The sequence below is a fragment of the Myiozetetes cayanensis genome, unplaced genomic scaffold (genome assembly GCF_022539395.1).
Source record: "Myiozetetes cayanensis isolate MyiCay16 unplaced genomic scaffold, myiCay2020 scf54, whole genome shotgun sequence".
NCBI lineage: Eukaryota > Metazoa > Chordata > Aves > Passeriformes > Tyrannidae > Myiozetetes > Myiozetetes cayanensis.
In genome coordinates, this window is record NW_026087787.1 from 30,606 (window position 1) to 51,966 (window position 21,361).

The following is a 21,361-nucleotide window of genomic DNA, read 5'->3' on the forward strand; positions in this document are numbered from 1 at the left end:
ATGCACACAATAAAGTTCCTTTGGTGGGATTTGTCTGTATGTGTGTCAGTACCAAGGCTGTCCCAGAGGGACATCCCCACCTCCCTGTAGCCTGTGGGAGTCACAAGCACTTTGGAGAAAAGGGTTCACTGCATCCTGCAGGAGACCAGGAAGTCAGCGGGGCTGGTCCATGGCCGTGCTTGTCCCCCACCTGCCAGCAGCACAAACCCCAGGGATGAGCTCACCTGTGCTCTGGGGATGCCCAGACTGCGAGATGGGCAACTCCAGATGATTCTGCTATAGGGGAAGCTGCCCCTGCAAGTGGAGGAGGGCAGTAAGTGCTTTCTCTGAGGCCAGACATGGCCAGCAGGACTTGGGTTGTGATGATCCCCCTGTGCTGGGCTCTGGTGAGACCCCACCTCAAAGAAAGACATTGAGGGCTGGAGAGTGTCCAGAGAAGGGAACGGAGCTGGGAAAGGGTCTGGAGCACCAGGAGCAGCTGTAAGAGCTGGGAGGGCTCAGCCTGGAGGAAAAGAGGCTCAGGGGGAACCTTCTTGCTCTCCACCACTCACCGACAGGAGGGTGGAACCAGGTGGGGTCAGTCTCTGCTCCTAGGGAACAAGGGACAGGACAAGAGGAAGCAGCCTCAAATTGCACCAGGAGAGGTTTAAGCTGGATATTAGGGAAAACTTCCTCCCGGAAAGGGTTGTTCAGCCCTGGCACAGCTGCTCAGAGCAGTGGTGGAGTCACCAACCCTGCAGGGATTTAAAGGCTGTGTGGATTTGGCTCTTGGGGACATGAGTAGTGGTGGGCTTGGCATTGCTGGGTTGGTGCTTAGACTTGATGATCTTAGAGGGCTTTTTCAACCTAAATGATTCTATGTATAACACTGCTGTGGTTGTTTTCTACCAGCCACCTGATCAGGAAGTCACTGAGGCCTTTTACAGAAAGGTGCCTCAGGTCACAGGCACTCCTTCTCATGGGGGACCTCAACCTGCCTGATATTTGCTGGAAGGACAGCACAGGAGGTCCCTGCAGAGTGAGGTGATCACTCTGTGACACGGGGGGTGGAGGAGTTCCCAAGGTCCTTGTACTAACAGGCACAGAAGCACTGGGTGGGGTGTGAAGGCTGGGGACAGCCTTGGCTGCAGTGACCATGCAGAGTGGAATTCAGGATCCTGCATGGAGGAAGCCGGGCCTTGAGTAGGATTCCAGCCCTGGGCTTTTTGAGAACTAACTTTGGCCTCTTCAAGGACCACTTGCAGGAATCCCATATGTTAGGGCACTAGGAGGTGGGGGGGGAGGTCTAAGAGGGCTTGTTAATATTCAGGCTTCGCTTCCTCCAACCTCAGCATCAGTGCATGCCTATGAGTAAGAAATGAAGCAAAGGGGGCAGGAGACTTGCATGGATGAGCAAGGAGCTGCTGGAAAAACGAAAGGGAAGAAGGAAGTTTACAGAATGTGGAAAGGGACAGGCCACTTGTGAGGTATATAGAAACATTGCCAGAGTTTGCAGGTGTTATAAGTAAAATGAAACTGAGTTGAAATATAGTAATAAAATTTATTGAAGATTTATGAAAAATGCAAATAAGCAAACCAGCATGCTGGGCGGTCAGGGAGTCTCCTGTTCCACTCACGGCGTGCAAGCGCAGTAGGCAAAACCAGTAACTTTTATTTCCTTATCAGTTCCCCTCCCATTGTCACTTGTTGTTCCCCTATTGGATCCAAGTTTGCAGGTCTGGTTCTGGTTGGTTTGTTTGCAAGCCCGTTTTAGTTGCCAGGTGCTTTCCTGCCCATAGTTTCAATCAGTATCTAGTCCTTGAGGCCCAGGGTGCAGCCCAGTGCCCAGGCATCTCCAGATGTCCATCTTGGATACTCTGCATCATTCTCGCTCCTGACTCTTTGATTCTTGTCCTTCCCTCTGTTACTTTATGCTTGCTATGAGACAATAAGCTTTTTATAAAAGTAAGATACAAAAGAATTTACTTAACAAGGCACAATAGTTTGTCTTTCTAGCTTAAGAAATGCAAACTACATGCTTATCAGCTTACAATGCTGATAGATTAATGAACCATTCTACAACTTACAGTCTCCTAACCGTAACAGAACAGTGATTATAATAACATATATATAAGAATATAACATGCACTACAATTTAATGAGTAAATTACTATTATTACTAATTTGATGAGTAAATTTTACTATTACTGCTTATTACACAGGGATGTGGAGAAAGGCTATGGTCCACTTTGAACTAAATCTGGCAAGGGATGTCAAGGATAACAAATAAATAATTCTTCAAATAAATTGGTAGCAAAAGAAAGATTAGGAAAAATGTGGGCCCACTGCTGAAGGAGGTGGGTGTTTGGTGACAGAGGATACAGAGAAGGTGAAGTTCCTGCCTGCCTTCTTTGTTTCAGTCTGTACTGCTAAGGGCAGCCCTCTGGATTCCCAGACTCAGTATGCAAGAGGGAAAGTCTGGTGAAAAGAAGACTCCATTGGGCATGGAGGATCAGGTTAGAGATCATTTAGACAAATCTGACACCCTCAAATCCATGGGCCCCAATGGGTTGCACACATGAGTGCTGTCGTGGTTTTGCCCTGGCTCAATTTACTTTTATACTCCCATACAATTACTATTAGTTGAGAGAAGGTTTATGCAGACAAAAAGAGACTGAATTGAAAAAAGTATGAGTATTTATTATTAACAAGCTAACACTAAAGAATTATATTTACAACAATTCTACTTAAGTAAAAGGTATTATGTATTTACAGAAGATACTTCTCCCCCCACCTCCCTTTATATCAGTCCAAGGAGGAGAAGCAGTCCTTTTCTGTTCTCAGAATTCCAGCTCTCTCTCTCTCCAGTAACTCTGTAGCACTTTCGTCGCAGCTGGAACTTCTTTATCTCTCTTTCATTCTGTGTTGGCCTCCAGAGCTGGGCCTACCCCCCTCCTGGGTTAAAACCGAAGGCTGAGGGTTACCCAGGTCCTGAAGGGTCTCCTTCCATAGGCTTGCAAGGCGACACTTGCTCACTATGGATCTTCTTCCACAGGGTTACAGGGGATAACGGTTTAAGAGTTCACCCCTGTTTCCCTATGGAGGTCCCTCCCCATGGGAGAACAGTCCTTGATTGACTTCTCGGCATGGGTCTAGTCTGGATCCCTTACTTGGATCTCAATATCCTACCCGAACCATTTTCTGTTCCAGCGTAGGTTCTAATACCCGTCAGGGTCATAAATCTTCAACAGCAGCAGCATGGATCTCTCACTGAGATCCCAAGCTTATCTGAGTCGTCTCGCTCCAGCATAAGCATCGATCCCTTCGAGGGTCACAAAGTCTTTAACAGGACTCTGCCTCATCTGAGCCGCTTTTACTCCAGCATAAGGCTTTCTCTCTGTTAAAGTCACAAATCTCTGGTGCATCCACAAGCTCCTCTGTGAGCCGCATGGGGGGTCTCTTCACCCCAACAAACTTCTACAGGTGGCAGGGTTTTATTTTTCAGTCTTTACCCTGCTGAAGGGAGAGAGAGCGAAAGGGAGAAAAAGCAGCTCTCCCCCCTTCGAACTTTTCTTCTTTCTCCTGCGACTGCAGCTTTGACCTTGGAAGTTCTCTTATCTCATGGCTGGAATTCTTCTGCAGCGGTTTCTCGTCTAAGCAGTTCATCTTTTAAACTTTTTTTTCCTTCACTCTCTCACAAGAGAGAAGGGAGGCTTCAGTGCTACACCTGCCCCCCCCGGCCCAAGCCGGGGGAGGAGGGGGCCTTGGCCCTCCTCGGGCCCACCGCGTCTCTCCTACATGGCTGCTGCTCCTAATTTCAACTGCGCAACCAACCTTCTCTTCCATTGTCTTAAAGATGTAATTAGCAAAGGTGTCACTGAACTTTTTGATTGGCTTTTTGTCCGGAAATCACCTGGACAAAACCATCTTCAGCCCCAGGGATGGGCTGGTGGGCAAAACCACGACAAGTGCTGAGGGAGATGGCAGATGTTATTGCTGTGCCACTCTCCATCATTTCTAAAAGTCATGGAGAACCTGAGGTGCCTGAGAGCTGGAGGAAAACCAGTGTCACTCCAGTCTTTAAAAAGGGCAAAAAGGACCCAGGAAACTACAGAAGAATCAGCTTCACCTCCACCCCTGGAAAGGTGATGTGACAGGTCATTCCAGGTATCCTCTTGTCTTCCTTCTGGCCAGAACAGAGTTAATTTTTGCAGTAGCCGGGAGGGGGCATGGCCAGGATGAGGTGGTTATTCTGTACCAGTTCACGTCATTGCTGGGGACAGAGGAAAGGCACTCTGTTCTGGGGAGAAGGAGTGAGTGTGGAGGGAGCGATAGCGTAGCGCCGGTTCACAGCCAGAGGGAGCAGTCAGGGTGTTGTGGCTGTGGTGGGGTCGGGTCGGGCTCCTCGGTGAATGAATCACCCTCTCTCTCTTCTGAATACTTTTGTTATGAATATTGTTGTTGATACTGTTCGTTCCTTATTTCTGTTTCCAGTAAATTGTTCTTAGATCAGGTGATGATCTTTACCTTTTGTGCCTCCAATTCTCAACTCCAGCCCAAGAAGGCCTCAACGGTCACATCACCCATCACTTCCCTGCTCACAAACAGCAGGTCCAACTTCCCTGGTTGTCTCATCAACTGTGTCAGGCAGGTCTCTTCCACACAATCCAGGAACCTCCTAGACTGTTTCCATTGTGTTGCATTTCCAGCAAATGTCTGGTAAGTTGAAGTCTCAGACAAGAACAAGGGCCAGTGATCATGGGGCTTCTCTCAAATGTTCAATATTTCATCTGCCTCTTCGTCCTGGTTGGGCACTCTGTAACCAACTCCCACCAGGATATCTGCTTCATTGACCTTCCCTCTGCTCCTTATCCATAACCATTCAAACTTATTTTTACCATCATTAAGCTCTAGGCAGTCAAAACACTCCCTCACACACAGAGTTACCCTAACACCTCCCTTTCCTTACCTGTGCCTTCTGAAAAGTTTACAGCCACCCATTTCAGCACTTCAGTGTTATCCCACCATGTTTTCATGATGGTGACTGTGTTATGGTTTTTCAGCTGCACAGTGGCTTGTAGAGTTCATTTTCTTCCAGGTGGCTGGTACAGTGCTGTGTTTTTTTGATTCAGGATGAGAACAATGTTGATCAGCCACTGATGTTTTGGTTGTTGCTCAATTGTGCTCATTCCAAGTCATCCCACTTTTCGGTGTCTCATGCCCTGCCAGTGAGGAGCTGCACAAGAAGCTGGGGGAGAGCACAGCTGGGACAGCTGATCTAAACTGGCCAGAGGGATGTTCCATGTCATAAAATGCTATGCCCAGTATATAAACTGGGGGAGCTGCCCAGGAGTGGTTGATCACTGCTCAAGGATGGGCTGGGCATGGGGCAGTGTGTAGTGAACCAACTGTATTGAGCATCACTTGCTCCTCTGGGGGTTTATCCCTCTGTCTCCTTTTCACTGAAATTATTAGTATTGGTATTATTATTATTATTATTATTATTATTATTATTATCGGTGGGAGCTCTGGGCGTGGGGTTTGTTTTTTGGTTTGGGAGTTTTTTGGGGTTTGTTTTTTTGTTTGGATTTTGTTTGGTTTTTTGTGTTTTGATTGTCAAATTATTTGTATCTCAACCCATAAGGCTTATCTTTTCTTTCCAATTCTGCTTCCCATGAGGGTCAGGATGGAGGCAAGTGATGAGATGCTGCCTTAGTTGCCAGCTGGGTTTAATCATGACAGAGGCTCAGCGTCACAACACAGACCCTTGCATGTGTCCAAAGGTGAGTCTGATAAATCAGCAGGCAGAGTGAGGCTAGAGAAGAACTTCCTTGCCATGAGCGCCCCCACTCTTTAAGTATCAAGGCTTGCAAATGACATGGGATTTATGAGCTAAAACTTATGTTTTGAGTTACACTGGAAAACAAGTTGGTAGCCAGTGCATTTTAGGACAATCTTTTCCTCTCCCTGCAAAGGGGATGCAAAATTCAGCACACCCTGAAACAACTGACTACAGCTGTACTAACTGCATTCTCACACTGTGTTTCCAAACACAACATGAATGCAATCCCATAAATTGGGCCCCACAATTTAAAAAGGATGTGAAGGTCCTTGAACACATCCAGGGGAGGGGAACCAAGCTGGTGCAGGGCTGGAAGGGATGTCCTGTGAGGAGCAGCTGAGGGCTCTGGGCTTGTCCCCTCCAGAGAAAAGGAGGCTGAGGGGTGACTTTGTTGCTTTGCAGCTTCCTGAGGAGAGGACATGGAGAGGGAGGTGCTGAGCTCTTCTCCCTGGGATCCAGGGACGGGACACCTGGGAATGGTTCAAAGCTGCTCCAGAAGAGGTTCTGACTGGACATGGGGGAGCATTTCTTTACCAAGAGACTGGGCAAACCCTGGGACAGGCCTCCTCGAGAGGCAGTCAATGCCCCAGGCCTGTCAGTTTGAAGAAGAATTAGGACAATGCCTTAATAACAAGTTTTAACTTCTGGTCAGCACTGAAGAGGTCAGGCAGTTGGATGAGATGATCACTGTAGGTCCCTTCCAACTGAAACACTCTCGTCTCTTCAGGTCCTGGCACTGGCTGGAGGGCTGCAGGGTCCCCCCTGTGTGATGGCAAAGCCCAGTGAAACCCTGGCACTGTCTGGAGGAAGAGCCTTGTGAGGGGTATGAAAGGTGTGTGCAAAATACACACATGGCCCCAGCTCATAAAGAGCTGAAAGACGTGATGAGGACTCAGCAGCCACTGCTGCCTGTTCTCAGTGTTACCTCAAGTGACCCTGGCCGAGCCTTTTGCAGCACTTCTACATGAGTGTCCCAGAACCCATGAATGAAATTCAAGAGAGAATGAACGGGAGTGAAATCAGTTTTGTTTACAACAAAATCAGCTCTTCAGTACATCGCCCTGAGGTTTGCTGGACTGGCTGTGCAAGGGGAGGGGAAGATTTCTGACACTCTGCTGGGCTCTCTCAGGACACTTCCCTCTCTTCAACAGGAATGTCATCAAGGGACCCCTAAGTGTCTGGTGACATGAGTCTTGGGGTCCCGACATTCACCCTGCAAATGGTGCTGCAGGATGAGATCCCAGCAGGAGTGGGCAGAGCCAAGCAGTACAAAAAGGGCACTGGATTGCTTACTGAAGTTGCAGTGTCTAATATTAGCCACAGGTCGTATACTTTAGGAGTCCTTTCAAGAAGGGCAGGGATCTTAGGATAGCTTTCCTGTCTGTAATCCCCTGGAGCAGCACACTCAATAGCAGGCCTTTGAGGCTTGTAACCCAAATCCTGCCAGGCTGTACAGGGAGGACAAATGGCTCTTGGCTACTTTGCTCTGTACTTAAAATAGGAACAAAGCTGCTCCCGTGTGCCTCCCCACAGAGCCGGGGGGAGGGAGTTACTCGGCATCTGAGAGTGCCCACGGGGTCTGCAGCTCTCTTTTTCCTACTATACTCACAAAGTTGTAACTTTGGCTCAGGATACTGAACTTTGGCACCAGGCAATAAGCCACCTTCTCCGCATACCCAAGGTTTTAAGGATACCCAAGGACAACCAACTCGGGCTGATGCACGGCAGGAAAAATGCGTGAGTGAGGCAGTGCAGCAGGTGCCGGCAGCAGGAGTGGGTAAGTGGACTGCAGCAAGCACCAAGATGTGCTGTCTCTGCCCTCTGTCATCCTAAACATTAGAGTTGAGAAACCAAAAGACACAGTAAGGGCAGACACTGGTGACCAAAGATTGGAGGGGGGGTGGCAGTTGGAAAGAGAGGAAGTGGGGCTGTGTCAGTGGGCATCATCGGTCACTGCAGGATTTAGGGCAGTTTCCAGGTAGCAGACAGCTGCTGAGAGACAGATAAGGGAGAGGGAACCAATGTCCCCAGATAAAAAATTCTGCATCAGGCTTGAAACAAATGAAGAAACTGAATGGCATAAAGAGTTCAGGAGGATCTAAGTGGGGAAAAGCAAAGCAGATAAACCAAAATATGTATACAATGATGGTAACTGTGAGCTGCTCATTATCTTCCTAGGAAATAGTGGGATCAATAGTAACTGAATCTCTTGTGCAGTTCCAGTTCGACACTGTCCCACTGTATCCTCTCTTAAGATCTGATAAACCTCCATGTCTACTAATTCCATAGAATCACAGAATGCCTTGGATTGGAAGGAACCTTAAAGCTCTTAAAGCTCTTTCCAGTGCCCTGCCATGAGCAGGGACACCTTCCACTAGACCAAGTTGCTCCAAGCTCCATCCAACCTGGCCTTGAACTCTTCCAGGGCAGACACAGCTTTTCTGGGCAAACTGTGCCAGGGCCTCACCACCCTCTGAACAAAAAATTTCTTCCCAATATCGCATCTAACCCTCTGTCACTTTGAAGCTATTCCTCTTTGTCCTGTCACTCCAGGCCCTTGTCCAAAGTTCCTTTCCAGCTCTCTTGGATCCCCTTTAGGCACTGGAAAGGGTTCTAAGTTCTCCCTGGAGCCTTCTCTTCTCCAGGAGAAACTGAGTTTGTTTACACCAGGTCCTGCAGGGTGTGGGGGACTCCATTTTCCCACTTGAGAGTGCTCTTCTTACCAACAGAGGTCACCCTTCAGGTTTTCCAGTGCACAGCCAAACAGGCCATCAGGCTCACCCAGAGCTTCATCTGGACTCACTGAACAGTACCTCATATCCTAATTATTTTATGAAACTATTGAAGAAGCCTGATAGAGACGGTGTGTCCACCTTTGCATTTCAGATCCCTTTGGACGTCTCAAGGTACAGATCCCAGAAAGACTGGTGCCTTTTATGGCTTCAAGGGAGCACTCTGCAGAGGGATTGAGTGGCAGCATTGAGCACTCAGAGTTCCCAACTCACCGTGATTTATAGGACTGCTGAGGCACGCAGGGCTAGGACTTCTCACCAAGGCTCTGTGTTCTGAGCTGCTTTGCTGTGTGGAGCCTGGCAGGTTCGTGCTGGGCTGTGGTGCTGCTGCAGGTCTGTGTGCTGGGCACCCTCTGGCGAACACACAGAGACAGTTCCTCCTGAGAGGCAGGACTTGGGTCACACCTCTGTAACTGAGGGAGTCACAGAGAACAAAAGGCAAACAAAAGGCAAACAACACGCTGAGCGCCTTCCTTTGCTCCAGAAGTCTTAGATGGTTTTGTTTCACCTATTGCACGTGCTGAAATCAGCAGGCTTCTGCTCCCGGAAAGCCCAATCTCAATCTTTTGGAAGTCAGTGGGAGTTTTCATTGATGTCAGTGGGCTCTGGATCAGCCCCAGAAAAGCTGGCTTTATAAATACAGACGCTGCAGACCAAGCACAGTTTTAAATTGTTTTCAGTGATGCCATGATGTACTAGACAACCACCTACTTGAAGGAGCACTGGGGTCCCTGAGGCTGTGACACGGCCAGAGCTTCCTGCCAGGGTTGTAACCCCAGGGCCCCACAACTTAGTGTAAATATATTCCCTGATACATTTATCCACTCACTGATCTGTGGCAACCTGGCTACTGTAGCAGAAACTGCCTACAAGCCATCAGTTTGCTATGAGCTGCATGGTGCCCTGCTTGATGGGAACGGAGCAGGTGGACTCAAATGTGTAAACAAGAAAACTATTAATAAGTCACAGTATTTGTTTTAAAATTGTCCACATTTCTGTCTGCACAGGTATTTATAACCACGCTCATCATAACTGTGCTGACTACAGCTTTAGAAAAGTCTGGCAAGCAAGAGCTAAAGGGCCGCAGCAGCCCTAAGTGCTCCAAGAATGCATTATAGCACAGTAACAGCACACAGGATCTGTGCTCCCCAGGCTTGAGAGCAAAAATGGCAGGGTGGATTTTTTTTTTTTTTTTTTTGGCCTGCGTAGGACAGAACTGATCATCTTAAGAACGTTTGGTTTTGTTGTTTTGTTGTTTGTTTTTTTTTTTTCTGGCTTTAAAATCTCCACAGCTGTACGGCGGTGATTGCAAAGCCACGGTGGTAGCCCTTTTCTCCTTGTTTTGACTGAAATAACACGCAGTACTTTAACCACTGTTTTTCCACGTCAAGACCAGCTTGCTGAAGGAGCTCAGGGACCACCGTGCCGAGAACTCCCCGCGTGGCTGCCCTGAGCCAGGGCCCGGCCGGGCAGAGCAGGGCAGGGCAGGGCTGGTGGGGTCGGGGCGGAGCAGAGCAGAGCAGAGCAGAACAGAGCAGAGCAGCGCCCGGGCCCGCCCCGCAGCCGCCTCGCTCCGCCCGGGGCACGCAGGGGCCGCACGGGGGGCTCGGCGGGGCCCGCCCGGCACCGCCCGGCGTGGGAGGCCCGAGGTGAGCGGGGAGAGCGCAGGGATGGAGCCCGGGGGGAGCGCAGGGATGGAGCCCGGGGACAGCTCAGGGATGGAGCCCGGGGGCAGCTCAGGGATGGAGCCCGAGGGGGAGCGCAGGGATGGAGCCCGGCGGGCGGCGGGGCCGGGGCGGGGGTCGGAGGGGCGCGGACTCCGCTCCGCCCGCGGCCAGGGCGGCGGTGCCGCTTTTACCCTCCCCTTGCCGTGAAAAACGATGGAATTGAAGGAAAGGTTTTCCTGCCGGCAGTGAAAAGTGTTCCCGAAGAACCGGGCGGCAGAGCTGGCCCAGGGGGAGGCTGAGAAGAGTTCGTTTGTGATTTGGTTTTGTAAAAGTTTGTGTAATGAGCAAGAATCAAGTAGGATAAAGGGGAAAAAAAAAAATTAGGGTGGAGTTGCCAAAAAGCTCAAATCAGATGCTTGACATCAAATTCCACTTCTGGAATCGTTTAAAGCCAGACTGGCTGGTAGGTTTTAGGAGGCACTGGCAGACGGGTAAGAGTGAAGTCAGGTGTCAGGGTTGAGGGTTTCTGGAACAGACCGCTGTTAATTTGCAGTCAGCTAAATCTTAGGTTGCCAGATTGCAAAATGCCTCTTTATCTGCATCATTCATCAGCATCTAAAGGTAATTCCTTGTTTTGCAAATGTAATGTGGAGTTTTGCGAGATGAGTTTTGCAGAAGTTAGGTGGAAGGTGTGTGTGAGAGGACACACGTGGTGAAGTTTGTCCTCTGAAAGAGCCAACCTCTTCTTCGTCCAACAGGGAGAACTGGGGTGAGACTTGAGACTGAACTGGTCACCGATGCATCTACAAGCTCAGGTTTATCAAGAGAGTTAAAAAAAAAAAAAGGGCAAAAAAAGGAAAGCTCTCATTAACCTGGAGATTGTATGTGGGAAGAGAATGGACTTTGGGAGATGCTTGTATTCAGAGCAGCAAAGGAGCTGTCAAAATTGAAAAGTGCATCTTATGTTGAGCCAAAAGTGCTTTTTATTGAGAATCAAAGCTGCTGAGTGAGGAATTACCTGATCTGGGTTATTAGCTGTTACAATCTGGTGAAATTCATACTTAATATTAATTTTCTTAATCTAATTCCCATCTCATGTCAGAGTTATGTTAATGAGATAGAGTCTTCTCAGTTTGATAACTACTTCCAGGCTGGAAGGAGAGCAAACACCTGGAAGGAAAAATTATTATTGCCTTGTCCTTTTGTTATAGTCCACCAAAATTCACATAAATGAGTTTATTTTTGCTGTGCATCACATTGGTAACTTGGAGAGACTTTGCTTCTCTGTTCGCATGTGGCAAGGATTAGATTCCTGCTGCCAACCCTACAGGCTGTACTTGAGGAACTAACTCTGTATTTCAGCTCTAATCAAAATAAAAACTCTTCTGGGTTGTTGCCCTTTTCCTGTGTTGTTGCACAGCAGCTGGGGAGACCCTGCTTTGCCAAGAGAGAGACTGGTGGTGCTTTGGGATGTCCAAACTATCTACTCTTGCCTCCCGACCCTGCCTGGGGACACTGATCCATCTGAACTCCCAAGCCCCCAGGTTGTGTACTCGTGTGTCAGAACAGGCTTCAAAGTTCAGTTTTCTGGAATGCACTTTTTGGGTGGAAATAGAGCTAAAGAAGGCTTCTTTGTAAAACTTTTCCACTTGATGGAGTTCCTTTTCTCCTCTTCATGAGGTCACCAGATTGATGGAGGGCATTTTTGGGGGTTTTGGACACTGCTTACAGTTTTCTGGCTTCCTTTTGAATGCAGAACTTAAATGGTACCTGGTCTGAAGGAGAGCACGAGGTCTGGATTGGCAGCAGCCAATCTTTTACAAACCTGGCAGCATCCAATAAACACAAAAACAACTGTATCAGGCATTCCTGCAATTCAGAATTTTTCTGAAATGCAGCTGATGAGGATCTTTGATTATATTCATGAGCCAAGGAGGGCTCAAGAAGCAAGAAATGGTCAGGAAAATCTGATTGCTTTCTGTTCTTAGAGATATATGTCAAGAAAGCTAATACTGTTTTTCTAAATTTTTATTCTGTGTTATAGCTCTAGCCTCTGTAATGTCCTAAACTCTTCCCTCCAGAGGTTTTTGGGAAAAATTGCACTCAGGTTCATAGATTTAGCCAAATTTTTCTTTTCTGACATGTTTACAGCAGAGAACAATACTTCATAAGCCAGGGAAGGAAGCAAAAGCCTCCCTAGATCGCTCATTTTAGCATTCTCTGATTCTAGGAAGCAGCTTATTTGGGCTCAATATGCAAAAATCAAACTGGAAGCCAGCTATTTCTGTTTGTGAATGGTGATTATGGCAAAGGAGTGTTTAGTCAATACAGCTGCAGAGGACAAGGCTCCAGCCATCTGGGCACAGGCCTGAGCTTTGCCTCACGTTCTTCCAGGGCAGTTCCAAGGTAGAAGTTCATGGGACTTCCCTTTCTGGAGAGCACTGCACACAGAACTAGTACAAACATGCTGGGTTTGTGAGCAGAGCTTTGCAGCAGATCCAGGCTCACGACCTGTCAAGGGGAGGATGATTTGTCCAGACTTTGCAAGCAGTTGATGTGAATGAAGGACCCCTCAGGGAACCTTCAGATCCCAGTGCATAGGCAGCTGGAATGTTACCAGACACTACTTTTTCAGGTCTAACATGAGTAGGGCAAAGTTGTGTAAGGTTGCTGCTCACCCCTGAGAGAAACAGGGCAGAAACAGAGGCCCAGAGTTTGATGTCATATGATGCAGAGGGTCCCTGTGAGTTAGCTGTGTATGTACACTCAGGAATTGCTTTGGGCTGCATGTATCATCTATTTAGGCTTAATTTTCTGTTCTTTTTTTTTTCAGGTTCCTTTTGCAGAGGCCAGTAAGGACTGGATGACATGAATCCAGATATTTACAGGTATGATGTAGCAGCTGGGCATTTGGACCTCAGTGGAGGTACAGTTTGATCAGCTTGAACTTGAGCTGTGCCACCCTTGCCTGCCCCCAGGCCACTTGTGATTTTCTCTTGTATCTTGAGCCTGCACAGATGATTTTGAAGCCAGGCAGTGAATTGCAGTGAGGAACTGATGTGGGGTAAAATCACCCCTAAGTGGAAAAGGGAAAAGGGTTGTTTGAACCCAAGTGTTTTTCTCAGCCTGGTTCTCTATGCAGCCTCGCCGATTCTTGTGTTGAGCACAGAGAGGTGGTGGCAGTGAAGGAGGAGAAATGGTCAGGAATGGGCGGAGGCCAGGGTCCAGTCTTTGATGACACTGTTGGTTTACACTGGCTCTAAGTTACAAGGAACCTGTCTCAGCAGGGGAATCTTCATGCTGGAAAGAGCAGCAGTTCCATTCTAAGGATCGTAGTGGATCTCTCCACCCATTGATGTAATCTTAAAGGAAACATGTCCGTTTCTTTCCCCTCTGAGGTTGCCTGTGCTCCAGTCCTGGGCTTTGTTCATGTGAAAGCAAGTTTAGAAGAAAAGGGATTATAGAATCTCAAAGGACTAACATGCACAAGTCAAAACAAATAGTCCCATCTTGGTCTTCTGTACTGTGTGTTCTTAGTAACGTGTACCTGTTCTATGAAATGCTGAAAATTGAGTCTTTATCTCGTAGCACTGTCTGGAAAATCACATTTGTTTAAATTTAGACTCACTGGATGTATCCAAACATTATAAGACATAGCAAGTACACACTAAAATCCAGTGTAAAGAGGGGTGTGCATTTTTGAACTGACTCCACTTCAGCTGTGAATTTAGAGCCTGTTGATAAGAACAGAAGTGTCGTAAGATTTCCAGAGTCAGGATTGCTTATCTGTGTTTTATCTCCTGCTTGTATTTCTAATGTCTGTTCCAGGTTTTTTCCCTGTAGGAGAAAAACCATGCTTTCACCTAAAGGAAAAGGGGAAGCCAGAAGTCTCTATCTGATACAAGAGCTTGCTTAAAAATAGATAGCCCTTTAGAAAGTGGAAATCTTGTAATTATTTCCTACTATTAAATTAATTATCCTCATTCTGGTAAATATTTACGGAGTAATTGAACACTTCAGTGGAATGTGTCACAGGTTTAGAATTTATAGCAACGTTTCAACCTGCCACACACTGCAGGTTGTGTGGTAAAAGCTCCAGTTTACAGAGTCCCAAGACCTGGACTAAACCTGATAGGAGGCACCCAGGAAGCTCTGCCAGGGGCTGGGCACTGCCCCCTGCCCAGCAGCGTGTTCCGTTCTGTCGGGGGCTCAGTGCCAGGAGCTGATGCCCAGCCCAGACTGGGCTCTGGTGCAGAGCTGCCATGAAGGGCTGAGTGCTGCACCCAGGCCATCAGAGGAGCAGGCAGAGCTCCTCTCTGGGCCTGACTCAGTGGTCCTGGCCTAACACACTGACCTTGTAGCTGTGGGCTGATTTCCCCCTTAACTTGATGTCTGCAAGTCCGTGTTCCATGGCCTCGAGCAACCTCCTCATTGAAACAAAGGTTTGCCTTTTATTGTGGGTCTCCCCTGTCTGTGTGTATTCATGTTCAATCTGTATTGAAGGTTTCATATTTAAGTCTACTGCCATTCCATGGCAGGCTATTCTCAAATAAAAAGGAAACAAATGTCATTGCTTTCCAAGTTGTGAAAAGGAACTGAAGACTCTTCTGTTGGTCATAATTTACTCCTTTACTGAGGAGTACACCTCAGCATGTTTGTCCAGAATTACACAGCAATGTCAAGAATGCAGTGCATGTTCCCTGCTCCTTTTCCAATATGCTTTAGTTTTAATTAATTCAGGAATAGCTTTCATGTGGAAAAAATAGGAAATACATTCAAAGAGGACCAACTGTAATAATTTCATTAACTTCGAGATTGATTCAGCTTTTACCAAAACTGTTTCTGATAACAATTAGTTTCTTTGTTTCAAAAGTCAGTTCCAAAAATTCTTTGAATATTTTGCTTTGTGAGGTTGCTGCACTGGTGGCCACAGGTATGGCATATGCCTTCCAACCCAACAAGTGCCAAGGCTTTCAATCAAATCAGATAAGGAAAAATAAATTGTGAAAGAGGTAAACTACTGGCTGTGTTCAGATTTTTTTTTTTTTAATAAGCAGTGTTATTTTTACTCCTGGGGTACTATAAGAGCTTTTGGGCTAACAGCTTCCTTATTGCTCATCTGCCTGTCTTCATACATGTGTGGAAGATCCTTCTGCAGGCTTTGAAAGATGATTTGTCAGAGTTTGTGGTTAATGTTTTTAAAGAAAATATCAGAGGAATTTTTCTGTTTAGAGATGATACTGAAGTAAAAGCATGAAAGCAGAATTCCCAAAATAATCATTTCTGTGTGACTTTTCTTGTAAAGTTATTTGTGGTGAATTGAAGCAAGGAGAGAGTGACCCTTAGTATCTGTGTTTTAAAAATAAACCCTGAGCTCAGGCAGCATGAATCAGGGCTGTGCTGCAGGAGCCAGAGGTGCTGACGGTGTGCTGGGGGATCCAAATGGCTGGGGCTGGCACTGGTTGTGCTTGGGGCTGTGCCTGCCCCCTCTGCAGCCAGCGTGGGCAGGGTGGTGTGGGCTCAGGCAGAGCAGAACTGCTGCCTGCACTGGAGGTAGATTGGTGTCTGTGCTGCAGAGAGATTGGCCCAGTGAGGAATAAATGTAGGGTCAAGTTGTCTCTTAGATCTGCTCATTCCCGCAGCAAACACAGGGACTCCTCAGCAGCAGAGCAGGAGGAGGAACCCAGCTTAAGGAGTGACTGTGGTTGTCAGGAGAAGACCAAGAAAACCTGGGCTAAGCAATCCGAATAAATGTGGGATCGCTCATTAAAATGGTCTCGTTGCCGGTTCGGTTCAGCCATCCCGCAGTGCCAGAATTGCTGCATAAATTGCACCGTGTGGTTGCAGCCTTCAAATCTTGACAAGGAATCCACCATCCTGTAATGGTTTGGTTATGCAATAGGTAAAGCTCCATTGGAGGCAGGTTCTCTTCGTTGTCAGGCACTACTCCAGCAAAGAACAGAGGACAGTGCCTGTACAAAGAGCTGTAGTTTTACATTTCTGCTTTTTAAGCTGCCCATATTATAGGGCTGTTAAGTTATCTGTGCTAATGAAGAATAATTCATATTCAGATTTGTTTTTAAATTACTATCATCATATGATAGATTGCATTACTCATTAAGCAGTAATGCTTGTGAAAAGTGAGTTTCAGTTCTTTTAATCTTGGAGAAGAAATCTTTCTATCTGTTGCTGTCTCTTTCTCAATATTTTTAACCTATTTTGCTTTTGCAGTAATGTTGAGAATGCAGATGTTGTTCTGAGATAAGGTTTTAAGTTTTGTGTTTTGAAATGAAAAAATCATGAAAGCATGTACTACTTTTAGAGGTGGAAATATCATTTAAAAGAATTCTCATTTTAGACTAATTAATTTTTTTTTTCCTAAGCTTTGGAACAGCCTGGGGAGTTTGTGGGAACAAATACCTGGGAAACTGATGGAACTGTTGATATTGAAATTTAAAGCCAGCTCATATGAAGTAATTAAGGCCTCTGTGTTTCCTGCAAGAGGGAGGAGAGTGAGGATTGTGTGAAAAGTCATTCTCTGCATGTGTAGGTGTACTGCATTGTAATATGGGATGCCTCCCTCAACTGATTATCTTTGGGGGAATGGCCTGTTTGTGGGAGAAAACGGGCTAAGAGTGCTTGACTCACTATAGGGCTTGACTGCACAAATAAGGAGCAGTGGTGAAGCTTTGGACTGCAGGGAGATAGGAATTTTGGGTGAAACTAGGGATGGAGCTTCTGAGGGCTGCTGGAAACTGCAGAACCAAGCATATGGCAGGAGAGAAAAGGAAGAGCTCTCCTGGAAGACCAGAAAGGCTTGCCAAGGGTGATTCTTAGAGGACAAGTTAGGAGAAGGCCATCAGACCAGAACAGCACGACTATTTAGGAACATTTATGCTTCAAAAGGCTGGAGAATCAGGTAGTGCATTGAACAAGCATTGCACTGTCCCATGGGCTTGGAGAAAGAAGCTGTGTGGTATTTTAACGTGACGTGGATATGGCTTGGAAGCTTGAACCTACTACTTTTTATTATTCCCAGTTTTTAAGTTAGTATTAAACTTTTTGAGGCCTGATATGTGATTGTGGAGTAACAGTTAGTGGTAATCAGTTGAGTAATTTCAGTTGGCAGTGAAAGAAATGGCTGGGGTTTGTATTGCCTTAAAAGATCTGGGCAAATATTTTCTGTTTCTCCAACACCTGAACCTCCATGTACACAACTGGGTTGTAAGGCCAGAACTTGCCTTTGGAAGAGCTTCTTGCACAGTTATTGCTGCCCAGGCTCAAAGTTTTGAGCCAAAGTTGGTGTGTATTCTCAGAGTGTGGGATTTCCTTTTGTATCTTTCTCCTTCCACAATCTGTGAAAAGACTTCTATTGGTGTTTGAACTCTTTGTTGGTACATTCTTTGGGGAATAAATAGCATTTCTGTTTAAAGGCTTTTTGGCAGTTTTACTGTCCCTTAACTCAGATTGAAGGACGTGGTCTCACCCAGATTGCTGTGTTTGGTACCAATGAATTCAGAGAAAGAGGAGGTGAGCAGTTCTGGGAGAAGTGGTCTATCTCCCTCTTGATTCTTTGAGTGATCTTGCAGCCTGAATTCTTAACTTGCCATGGCCTGAGGCCAATAACTTGATTTACTTCCTCAGTTCTATCACATGATGTCAGACAGTGACTGTTTCTACAGTGAGACTGGAGGAAATAGCAGGCATTGGGAGAAAAAATGAAGGAAAAAATGCAAAGAAGTTGCTGAGTAGTTCATTTGTGTTTTATAGGTGCCTCCTTCTTACATTTTACATTTATACTCTTGAGAGCACCCGTGTCTTTGTGTTTTGTGGAGGTGTTGTAGCTGGTGCTTTGGGGGCCTCGGTTGCCTTACTTGGACACCAGTGGTGTCTGGTGTCCTCACTGAGCTGTAGTATGGTCTGTAGCTTTTTATACAGTGATGGCAGAACATGGTGTTCTTGGGCCTTACCAAAACAATCAGCATGTGGTCTCCAGTGGGGTTTTGTTGAATTTTTTTTTTTGTTTGTACAGTTAGTGTTTGGTAGCAGGATACTGATTGTTCCCAAGTGTCAGAACAAGGAGGTTTATGTTACCTCATCCTACCCTGGAAGTAACACAGGAATGTTACTTCTTTTAACAACACAGCCACAGACTAAGTGCCAGCCAGACAGCAAAGGCCTTCAGCTTTTGTCTCTGTTGCTTTTATCCTGGTAACTTAATATGGCACTTTATTTTTGAGACGAGTTTAATGGGTGCTGCAGTTCAGCCCAGGTTTCTTCCCCCTTAGCAGGGAAGCATCTCCAGGTTCCTAGAGGAGGAATATGGAAGAAACAGGCATGGCATTTCAAAGTGTGAATGTGAGTTCCTGGGGCTTTCTTAAATTTCAGGAGAGAAGATCTTGGTTTGTTTGGGGATCTCTTTGGCAGGATCTCACTGGAGGCTCTCCTGGCAGGCAAAGGTGGCTTGTCTTCCAGGACAGCCTCCTCCAAGCTTGTGTAGTCCATCCCAACATGCAAGAAGGCAAACAAAAATGGTAGGAGGCCAGCAGGGATGAACACAGAACTGTTGTTTGAGCTTAAACACGAAAAGGAAGCATCAGAAAGGTGGAAGCAGGATGGATGGCCAAGAGGAATATAGGAGTGTTGACTGGGCATGGAATGATGCAGATAGGAAAGCCAAAGCTCAGCTGGAGTTCAGCTGAAAGTATAGAGGGGCTTCTGAAAGTACACTGACAGCAAGAGGGAGGCTAAGAAAAATTTGGGTTCACTGCTCTGAGTACCCCCCAACCACAGACAGGGTGAAGAAGGCACTCAGTGCCTTTCCTGGCCTTGTTCTCAGCTGGATAAACCAATGCTTGTTCTCACTGAGCAAAACCAGGGAGTCGTACTCATCTCTCAGTGAGGGATGATCGAGTGAGAAGAGCTGTGTGATTTGCATTCCCTTGTGGGTGAGTGACATCAGCTGGAGCCTGTGCTGTGGGTCATACCTGGCAGTCTGCTCAGGAGCCAGGTACTCGGCAGGCAGAGCAGCCCAGCAAGGAAGGAGCTGGCAAGTGGAGCACAAGGTATGGGAGTTAGATTGTAATTTATGCTGGGTGAGGAAGATACTCTTTCTAGATCTGAGCAAACAGTTTGCTCACTGAACTTTTATTTGCAGTTTCTAGTGTTTGTTTGGGCAGTTTATGGTTTTCTTGAACAGAGCTATCCTGAAAGGTGGTGTACATGAAAATTGTTGCCTCTGAAGAGAGCAATGCCTGATCAGCAAAATGAATTTATTCTTGGGTGGACAGCAGAGCTGAAATACTTTGGTAGAAAATCTCAGCTGGGAGATCTAAGTGAGGAGAACATCTGAAAGTCAAGAAGTTCAGATGAACTGGCAGGTTTGGAGAAACAAGGCTGCACAAATCATTTCAAATTTTCAGCTAGCTTCCAAAGAAGAGAACAAACTCTGGGTGAGGAGGGTGAGCCTGGAGAACATGATATTGGTGATTATGAAGGGAAGGAGATGGTGGGTTGGTTTCTTTCACTACTAGTCAGAGTTGAAAGACAGTCTTATTTCATGCAAAAACAAATGGAGATTCTGCCAGATGCTGTGGTTTTAAGGAAAAGGGCATGTAGAGTCACAAGAGAAAGAGCTGAGAAAGGTGGGGAGCAGAGGAGAAATAAAGCAGAATTAGCTGCAGGTAAAAAGAGATTAATAGCAAAATCTGTCCATGTGATTAGAGATTCTGCATCAGTTACAGCCAGAGCAAGCAGGTTTGTAATCATCTGCAAAGGAAGTTCAAATAAATGGGGGTGTAGAGGGTGATGGGTTTTGTAGGAATGTTACTTTGAGAGGGTGAGGATGTGTCAGGAGAGTTAGGGTCCATAGATTGGAGCTCAGTCCATAGTTCCATGGACTGGAAGTATAAGGAAAAGTTTAAATATTTTTTTATTCCCATGGGAGGACATTCTTAGAGAGGTATTTTTCTTATTTGATAAACTTTAGCCGAGTCCCTTGGACACTGTCCCTCCATGGTTAAATTTGCAAGAGAAGAAAAGCCTGAAAATGGTGAAGACCCAAGAGAGGGACAGGGAAAGAGAGGGATCTCGGGCAAGGGAAGTGTTACAGATAAGTTGGTGACGCCAGGATGGCTAACAGAGATGAGGAAATGGAAATGAACATATCAAAGCCAGAGTGAAATTTGAAAAGCTTAATGTATTCCCTTCAGGCAGGAGACTTTAACTAACTCATCACTGTCTCGCCGTGCTGAAAGTAATGGTAAATGTAATTAAGGATTTTGGAGCAAGGATTTTTTTTTAATCTAAAATTGTTACCAACTCTTTAGTGACAATACTTGATACATATTAGAAAAAATGTATGAAAGTTTAAAAAAAAGGGAGAAAAAAAGAAAAAAGAAAAAATTAAGAAAAAATTATCCCAGCAACTGTAATCCTGGTATTGTGATGTTTAATGTGAAGGTTTTACCAAAAAAAAAAAAAAAAAAAAGCTTCTGGAGATTAAGAGATTAAATATAACATGGGTGTTCAAAAGATATCCTGTGCCATGTTAATCAGAGCTTTATTGGTTAAATCTATTTATTTCTGCATTAAAGAGGTGCAGTAAGCTTCATGTCTGAACTGGTAATGTCTCTTGGCTACATGTAACAGGTAGTTTTAGTTGTAGCTGACGACACCAGGATTATGGAAATTATCAAATAGGTAAGAAATTGCTTATCAGGAGAGAATCTACCCATGGAGTTATTGACTAATTGATTTCATAGCAAAATAAGCTAAAGGTTCAAATTCATAATAGGCAGTGGAAACCCAAATTCAGGCAGTGTGGAGCAGAGCAGGACTGGAACACAAGGGCTCTTCCAATTTGAAATAATAGGAACCTTTATAACTACACAGAGGACTCTGTTTCTTGACCCCAGCTGCTTCTCAGGAAGATAGGACAAGCCTCTCCATTTTGGTCTCCGGGATATCAAGATTGAAGAGGCTTTTTTGGTTTTAATTAGCCTTAGCCCCATGGAAAAATAAAGGAACTTGACTCAAGAAGCAGCATAACTGCATCCTGGTGGTGGTGTGCTTCCCCATTA

The 21,361-nt window shown here is 46.0% G+C and overlaps 1 protein-coding gene across 1 annotated transcript in view; it reads left to right on the top strand.

Moving 5' to 3' along the window:
* Positions 1–10,168: 10,168 nt before the first annotated feature.
* LOC126650039 (ceramide synthase 4-like) overlaps positions 10,169–21,361 on the top strand; it is a 36,202-nt gene continuing 25,009 nt past the window's right edge. The window contains exons 1-2 of the mRNA XM_050334488.1: positions 10,169–10,262; positions 13,114–13,168. Coding sequence (XP_050190445.1) covers positions 13,149–13,168 — 20 coding nt within the window. The 5' untranslated portion in view covers positions 10,169–10,262; positions 13,114–13,148. The remainder of the gene's footprint in view (positions 10,263–13,113; positions 13,169–21,361) is intronic.